General features: G+C 41.3%; 1 protein-coding gene across 1 annotated transcript in view; it reads left to right on the top strand.

The window, feature by feature from the left end:
* The first annotated feature begins 3,930 nt into the window (after positions 1–3,930).
* TNFRSF11B (TNF receptor superfamily member 11b) overlaps positions 3,931–9,490 on the top strand; it is a 28,779-nt gene continuing 23,219 nt past the window's right edge. The window contains exon 1 of the mRNA XM_003782389.2: positions 3,931–4,319. Within this exon, the coding sequence (XP_003782437.1) occupies positions 4,290–4,319 (30 nt within the window). The 5' untranslated portion in view covers positions 3,931–4,289. The remainder of the gene's footprint in view (positions 4,320–9,490) is intronic.

The following is a 9,490-nucleotide window of genomic DNA, read 5'->3' on the forward strand; positions in this document are numbered from 1 at the left end:
ACCTATGCTTAAAAGCCTCTAGTTCTTTATATGGTTCTTTGGAGGAAAATTGGAATCAATTATACTTGGCAACCTGACCACCGTCCACTTCCCTCTCCAGCCTCTTGCAATCCATGTAACGCCTTGGTTTCCACACAGTAGCCAGACAGGGATTCTTCTAGTTCCTTGGATTTGCACGTTGCTTCCTCCGGCCTGAAGGCCTTATGACACACTGTTCTTCCTGCTCAAAGTCTCTCCCTCTACCATTCTGTGATTTGCTCACCCTGCATGAATGAACTCAGTTTTCAGAGCTTTGGTTAAAAGTCACACAGGGTCAGGCACTCCCTTTGCAACTTATTTCTTTCCATGGAATATGTATTACTATTTATATATTTGTGTGATTGTCTAATTAAGACTAATTTTCAAAGATAGGGCTCTTTTAATGAATGGATATCTACGGCATTGAAGGGGGGAACCCTAAGTAGACTGACCCCTGGTCTAATACTTTCTGGCAGATCCTTAAACAACTGGTGATTTATTCCATCAGAAAATATGTGGGCCGGATAACCTTGCCTTTCTGTACCTTATTTTGTTAAGGCAGGTACACACCTATATCTAAACATAGTCTATAATGCCTGTAAAGTCAGATAGATTTTATCTGAGTGAACACAGTTAAAATTGTGTTTGTAAATGAAGAAGTTAGAAAACATCAATCAATAAAAAAATCAATAGACCATCTGCATAATATATCTCTTCCTTCCCCTCTGTTCCTGTAAGAACAAAGCTTCTTTTTAATAACAATGAAATAACAAAAGAATATCTTTGTGTTCTTCAAATAAATATCCTTTCATATGTATAACCTCAAAATAGTATTTTCAATTTTCAGGTAAGAAGGCTTAGGCACAAGATGCTTTAGACACTTGATCAGTCAGCCCAGAGCCTGCAAGCCTCATCTCCCAGATCACCTCAGTCAATTGCTGCCCTGAGTTCCAGATATTTCCATTGTGATGATGATTACAAACAACCTCTGGATCAGGTGTTGTGCTGCTGTGTTAAATAGATGAAGTGTTTTCCTTGAGAGAGCTTCTGATATTCAGGCAGCATTTCTCCAAGGTCTAGGAAGACTGAAATAGAGGGAGTGTGTGTGTGTAGGGGGTGGATGATATGTTGTTTAGGGGCAACCCAAAATATGGTCAGTGAAAATGTGTTTGGTGTAGGGCCCAATTCAAAGGGGGTTAAGAAGGAGAAAATGAAGGATTATCTGATGAGGCATCACCTAGAAAGTTATCACCACGTATATCTGCTGCTCCAAAACAGAAGGTTGAACTTCTGGGACACTCTGCTTAATGTCACTGATGGCCTCTGCCAATGAGAGATCTGTCACAGGAAGATGAATGTAGTCTGCAAGTTACCGTTCAAATGTTCCCCTTTGGGTTCAGACCGAATCCCTGGGTCCATTCCAATTAAATCGTCAGATGAACTCCAGCTCAGAGTGTTCCGGGCCTGCTGCCCCTCATAGAGGATCACTTGGGAACACCCTGGGGGATTAGCCAGATTGCTCCAGGAAAATAACAAGTGAAATGACCAATAACTCATGGTCTCTGTCAGTTTCCTGTCAGTGGGTGATTAATAAAGGGCCCACAGTCAGGCTCTGAGATACATAGTCAATACACAGTCCATTCTGTGACTCTAGATAAATGATGCTCCAATCTGTCTTAAGGTTACAGCTAATTAGCAGCTCCCATCACCACCATCACTCTATTATTTATTCAGTAATTACAGGGAGCCAGAGGTTGAGCTATTATAAAATCTTCAGGGAATACCATAGGAAAACACATGGTTCCTACCCTCAGGAGTTTATAATCTAGATTCACCTTATGCTCATATCAGATAAATATCCTCCTGAGAACCTCAGATGATAACCATAATAACTAACACTGAATGAGTACTTACTATGTGCTAGACACTATTTTGAGTGCTTTATGTGTTTTACCTAATTCAATTCTCATAATAAGCTTTGTAAATCTACAAGGTAGATGTGATGATTATTCTCATTATAGAGACAAAAAAATAATGAATAGGTTAGGTAAGTCCGACGCTTACAGAATTAGGATGTGGGGCTCAAATCTATGTGTCTGGCTCCAAAGACCAGTATGTTAGGTACTCCCCTAGAACAGTTATAAAGATGATTTAGAAAATATTTTTTATGGGCCAGACACTGTGCTGAGTTATTTTACATTCATTACTTTGACGCTCGCAACTGGTAATTATCATCATTCGTATTACATATTTAGAATATTCCCATTTTTTCCTCATACATTTCTGTAATATCAATATTATTTTTATGTTACAAATGAGGAAACTGAGTCTTGAAAATTTCCCTTATTTTCTCCAAGGTCTGACTTCCTTGAGAAGGAAGGAATATTGGCATCATATTATGTTTTGAGATAATTCAAACGCTTTCCTAGACATATATTACTCTATTAAAAACAATAATATTGCTAGTGCTTTATTCCTAGTATTTGGATTTACAGAAGTCTCATGGTTAAGTTCAATGTCAGAATCTCAGGTTGTAGAGTCAAAACTACTATAGCTTTAAAAATGAGGGGGTATCTACACTCACAGGTCTTCGCTGGTTCATTTAAGAAACTATCGTGCTGTTATGTTGCAGCTCTTAAAGCTGAATGAGACCCCAGTCTTCTGTAATTCAGAGTGGAATAGCTGACGTTCTTTTCTTCTAAGTGTTTTTTGCTTGTAAGTGTTTTGATCCATTTTTGAATTTGTCAGGAAAGGATGCCCGCGTGATGGGGCAGATGTTCTCAACACTCTTGGCGAGATCCTTGCTTCCTCTTTCCTCCTGGTGAACTCCGGTAAAAAGCAGAATGTGCCTTTCCTTAAAGACACCCAACTCAACCCTTGGCCCCTGTGAAGAAGCGCTCCTCAGGCACTTTCTCGGCCATCTGTAAACAGAGAGTTTGGTGGTAAAGAGAACTCTCATCCACGAACCGCATGCAGGGACTCAAAACAGGAATACACTTTACAAGATGTCAGGTCCAACTTCTAGACAAGCTGCAGGTGGGATGAAGGAAGGGAGTAGACAAGAACCCTCTGTGCAAAGAACCAAACTTCTGCCAACAGCTTGGGGGCAGTAGAAAGACCGTGAGGAGGCAACTCCACCAGCAGAGTGTGGGGACCACTGAGCTACCAATAGCCCTTTGATCACTGTGGTGTCGGTGGAGGAAACGGTGGCCTGCGAGTATCTTCTGCGCGGGGCAGCGAAGTTTTCACTCTGCCGACTCCATTTCACTCTAACTACTCTAGACAACACAGAGTTAACCGGGAAAAGTATGGTCTACCAGAAAAGAGTTGGAAAAAGTTCCTTCCAGATTTATCCAAACGGAATTTATTCATTAAATTGGAACTAACCAAACAGCACTCGTGCGCGCGGAAAGAAGTAAAAATCAACAGAGATTGGGCGGGTGTGCGTGTGTGTGAAATCATACCCACAGGGTACGACTACACTGGGTGAGGGGCACACCCATAGGTTTGAGCAAGCCGTACAAAAGTAATCTGTGAAACCCCAACATTCTGAAATATTCTGAATTTTTTACAAGTTCCTTCTCTAGGGGTCACACAAACGTACAGACCAACGATCGCAGACTCCCCAATACTCCTCCTCCTCTGAGACAATGCGTTGCAAACAAGCGAGGCCTTGTTATTGGAGAACCTGCAGAGAAGGGGTCAGACAGCGGGGCAGGGTGGAAACTCACAGCTTTCTCCCCCAGAGAGGGGACAAAGCCTCCTGGACCCACTTCAGCTGCATCCGGATCTCGGTTGAATCGGACACTCAGGGTGGAGGAGGCACAGGCGCAGCGGCTACCCAGCGTGTGCCCAGCCCTCCCACCGCTGGCCCCGCTTGCCAGGAGGCCGGCCGCTGGCGGGAAGGGGCCGGGAAACCTCAGAGCCCGGCAGAGACAGCGACCGCCTTGTTCCGCAGCCGGGTGGCTTCCCACCCCCCAGGCCCGCGGGCCAGACATCCCCGCCCCGCCCCTTCGGGGGAACCTCTCTGCCCTGGGGCTGAAAGCGTTAATTTGGGAGTTTGCTGCATCCCCAACTGCTCCCGCCCAAGGTTCCTAAAAAAGGTGTAGGTTTGGTCCAGGATAGAAAAATGACTGATCAAAGGCTGGCGATACTTCCTGTTGCCGGGACGCTATATATAACGTGCGAGTGCACGGGCTGCGGAGACGCACCGTGGTGCTCGCCCCGCCGCCACCGCCGCCTCCAAGCTCCTGAGGTTTCCGGGGACCACAATGAACAAGTTGCTGTGCTGCGCGCTGGTGGTAAGTCCCGGGGCCGGGGACGCGGGCGCTGGTGCCCGGGCGCCTGGGGAGGCCGCCTGCCACCTGGTCCCCCGACCTCCCAGCGGACTGATGGGGAGAAGCTCAACTAGCGCTCTCTCCCAGAGGATGTCTGGGGTCAGGTTGGAACAGGAAACTCTCAAGCTCTGCCGTGCTTCCCCTGGGGTGTCCCTTTACACGGAAAAGTTCCTGCCGAGTTTACGGAGTAACGAGTAACGAGAGAGAGGAAAAGAGAGACCTTGACCTTTTTTTTTTTTAACTGCCTGTATCTCAGATTATTAACGCCCTCGTGTAGCTCATATTACCTTTGTTTAATGAACTTGGACTTATTATTATTGGCAATGAAGTGGTTCCTTAAATTCAAAGTAACTTGGAGGAAGATGTCAGTCTTTAAAAAACTATTAGAATACCATTTGGATGCGTTGAAAATGACATTATAGATCATTGGATTCACTTATGCAAATATTTTGAATAATTTTGAATAATTGGCACCAGAGAAAAGATAGCTCCCCCTCCCCCACCACATACCTTCTAACTGTACGATATATTTTAATAAAATTTTATTATTGAAATGGGCTATTACAGTTCTCAGCTTCAATATAATGTGGAAAACATTGGTGGGGAAATGTTAATTCTGTTGTAGAATAGATCTAAATCATTGAAAGTCACCAATAAATGGGACTAAAAATGTTTTAAAATGTTATTTGGAACAGAAAGGAATCTCTGTAATTTAGTTTAGCTCTTTCCAGTTTTTTTCAGTTGAGGTTTTGATCAATCAAGTTAATAAGATTTGTAGGTAAGTTATTCTGTGATCAATGTGATGTTTCTTTTATGTCACTAGATTGTGGGATATATCAAGATATGAGTAGGCATTCACATAAGGCTAAGGAAATTCATATTTAAGCCACATGTGTGTTTTGGATGTGTTGGAGTAAATGTTTGAATTTCAGCCTCCAACCCACAAATAGTGAACGGAAAGTTAGGTCGTCTTCCACTTAGTTCCTGGGATACACAAACATATAAATAAATAAGTAGCAATGTCACCAAAGAAAAGGAAGGTCAAACAGGAGTCCACATAGGAGTATGTTTAAAATTTACATATACATACATACGTGTATGTATCTCCGCTAAAATAGGTACCATGGAGAACCTTTCAAAAAGTGAACTTTTACTAAAACATGACACACAGAAAATGGTACAAGTTATAAAAGTCTAATGATATTTCTCCAAGCGAGTATGTGTTAATCACCACACGGGTCAAGAAGTACGTTATCAGAATCCCAGAAACTTTCTCCATGGGCAGAGTAATCAATATTCCGAACTGAACCATGTAGATGAGGTTTGTTAATATTTGAACTTTATATAGATAAACTTTAATATGTATGCACTTCCTTTGCATCTGACTTCTTTCAAAGTTCTGTTGTGATAGTCATCTCTCCTCTCACATGTACAATAATTAGTCCATTTTCTTTGCTGTATGGTATGCCATTGAATGAATACACCACTCTTAATTTAATCATTCTATTTTTGGCTGAGGACACTGTTCTTATTAGACATTTTTATCCTGGCAAAGATTAAATTAATAATAAACATATCAGGAAAAGCTTTTACATTTCAGGATATGTTGCTAATAATAAGTGTTCCTAAATAATACATAGACGAATGTTTTTGTATGTGATTTGTATAGATACATATGTATGTATATAATACTAATTTTAGTTGATGCAGCCTTATCAGAAGAGAAGATGTATCTCTCTTCGGTATCTTGAACACCGTATATGAGTAGTATTTTAAGTAGGAAAGGTTCTGCTTTTCCTTTCTTTGGTTTTTAGACTGATTTTATTTCATAATTGATTGGAAATAGACACTTTGTACTTGCACATAACACGAGATGCAGTTCTAGGAACTGGAAGCATTGCAGATATTTAGTTCTTTGTACAGCAATGGCACTGGGCACTATGGATGGAGTAAAAAATAAGAGAGACTCTATCTTTTCTCCCATGGACCTCACAGCCTAATGGGGAAGGCAGATGTTGAAAAGCAATTGTGTATATAATTGGAGTTACAGAAGAGGGAGTACTGAGTGACTTGGGAATATAAAAAACCCTGCCCTTCAAAACCTCATAAGGGAAGTTGCAGTGTAGTGGTTATCAGTTGGACCAAATATGCAAACAACTATGGCCAAGTTACTTTTCTCTTCAAGTTCAGTTTTCTCTTCTATGGAATGGTAATATGACATGCATACATCCAAGATAACCACATGAAGTTCCTGCTTCATAGTAACAATAGCTTCCAGCCTTATGCTTATAGGGACCTATAGGACAATCTAGAGTCAAGTAAATTATGTAAACAAAATGCTCATGATACTTACTGGAGGGAGAGATGACCATCTACTATTACCTTGAAAGAGGGTACAGTGTTCTATTGTTGGAGATGAAATCAAGGTGTCTTGGACCCAAGAAGTAGGAGAAAGCAAAATTATGAAGCAAATTCTGGATTCTGTCCAGGAGAGCCCAGGATATTCTAAGGTAAAGAGTGAGGAAATTGTGGATGGTGTGTCCTCATTCATGTCATTTAGGCAGAAGCCTGCTCTTCAAGGGGAGACAGTGATAACACCAAGTCACTTCACCATTACCCATGAATTACCTGGGCACTGGGAGCATCCTGGCTTAGGCCTAGATTTTAAGTGGTGGCTGAAACTTCCCATCATGTAGTATCAGATCCATCCATCAAAGCTAAGGTCCAGATTAGTGTTCTTTTTTTTTTTTTTTTTTTAAAGCAGAGCCTTAAGCTGTCCCCCTGGGTAGAGTACTGTGGCATCACAGCTCACAGCAACCTCCAACTCCTGGGCTCAAGCTAGTCTCCTGCCTCCACGTCCCAAGAAGCTGGGACCACAGGCACCGGCTGCAATGCCTGGCTATTTTTTGGTTGCAGCTGTCGTTGTTGTTTAGCGGGCTGGGGCTGGATTCGAACCCGCCACCTTAGGTGTATGTGACTGGTGTCTTAGCTGCTTGAGCCACAGGTGCCAAGCCCAGATTAGTGTTCTAATACCAGGAGTTAGAGAGGCAGGGTGGGGTGTAGGGATGTGGGGAAGTGTTTTTTCTCAGGAAAGCTGCCTGATCTCTCTGTTCTCCTTTAGGATAATGCCCCTTGAGCCTTCTGATTTTTTGTTGTTTTATTTTTCTTTATTTTGGTTTCCTTTATCCTCCGCCAAGTGGTGGTTAAGTTTTAAGTATTTGCCTAGCCTTGTTTCTTTCTTTCTTTTTTTTTTTTTTTAAGAGAGTAAATACTCTGAAGTTTCTAGGAAAATCTGACAAGTACTTAATCCAAAACAATCCTGATCCCTCTCCATAGCAACCTTTCTGGCCTAGGTCACCTAGCAACCTTCACTCCAGTTTCTAATTATCGTTTGGTTTATAATTTTACTTCTTAGGCTAAAATCACACTTGTCAAATTCCACTGACTGGGGCAGTCAGCATTCTGCACCAAAAGTTTTCTCCAGTTAGTTTTAGAAAGAAAGCTAGGGTAATGGTGATCCAGGGGGTACTACACACACACTTCAATAATTTTGCTGTCCTATCCCCTTTCTTTCTGAGTTTTCCTATTAGTAACCATCAGCTCCCTGTCCACATGTCCCTTTTATGTGAAAAGCATTATTTTCTTCAGCATCTCATTAACAAATAGCATTTTTATTTTCCTTGAGCTTCTCCTTTGTGGCCAAAGGGGAAAAAAAAGAAGTCTGAGAAATATATTGAAGAGAACTAGAATCATCTTACATAAATATTTGTTTGCATTATTCAAGGCATTGACTCATGGTGCTTGGCTGTTCTTTATGCTGCTACTGTAGAGCAGAGATGCCAACATTATCAGTGTATTTGTATGCTTTACCCTGTAGGGCAGTAGTTCTCAATTATATCAGGTTTCTTCCATGCACTTCTATAATAAATCCTTTGTAACAACCTCCCTGATCTCCTGAAATGAAATTCAGAGTACATATATTTTACCTACACATATAATTTTTTAAAAATCAATATACTGGCATAACTATGCTATAAAAGAGTAATAAAAGGAAAGTAATTTATAAGAAAATAAACTTCACTGGAAGATATAAGGAAGTAATGATATGCTAGCATCTTTTTCTAGAATTGCCTTGAACACTGTTACAAACAAAGACTGGGGCACATGTGCAGTCCTGGTGACTCTAAGGGATGATCAGCCTTGGCTTTGGTGTTGAGATTTACTACATGGTGAACAAATACTGGTAGAGTTTTAAACAGAACAAAGTGCAATTTTCTATCAAGTTTTATGTTGTTGAATTTCTGAAAAATTTAGTATGTATAATAATTATGCACAAAAAAATATTGTGTATGTATAAAATGGAGTTCTGATCTAGGCTCAGAAAGAAATAGGTTTGTCACTTAGATTAGTTACATCAGGTGTCAACAGGATGTTGGAATGTGTGTGGGCCGTGGAATCATTTCTCATTGTTCAGAGTAGCCAGCAGCACAAGTCCTTGTGTCTATAGAAATAACCCCACACTAGAACTTTTCCTAGAGGGCAGCATCAGCTCTGTGGCAGACAAAGTAGAAACTTTTAGGAAGCATAGATTTTCATCTCCCTCACTTGTAGCCCCAGGGTCTCTGCAGTGCCTGACACTGAGTGTGTGTTCACTGAGTCAAAGGCATTATGGCTGAGATTTGCTGCAGTATTGGACATCACCAACAGTCCCATGGATGTTACAGTAGCATTTAGCTCACTTCCAGAGACTTAACTAATACTAGTATTAATATTGGCTTTTATCTCCTTCATGATATAAACGTAACAACTACCCACTTGACCAATAATTTAAATACATTTGTACATGTCTACTGTAAAGATCAATATCCATGTTTTCATGAAACCCTATCATGAGCCAGTAACAAAAATGAAGCAGGATCAATAAACATTGATCCTTGGAAGTGCGATCTAAGTGCAGCTAGGCAGCTTTGTGACCTTTCTGTCTTGTTCGATTCTGTGCTACCTATTGAGTAGAAAACACTGGTATTACACAGGTACTGAGGGAGAACACTGGTATTACACATGTACTGAGGGGAGAACACAGGTATTACACGGGTACTGAGGGGAGAACACTGGTATTACACATGTACTGAGGG

Source organism: Otolemur garnettii, unplaced genomic scaffold, assembly GCF_000181295.1.
Source record: "Otolemur garnettii isolate 467f Iridium unplaced genomic scaffold, OtoGar3 scaffold00004, whole genome shotgun sequence".
NCBI lineage: Eukaryota > Metazoa > Chordata > Mammalia > Primates > Galagidae > Otolemur > Otolemur garnettii.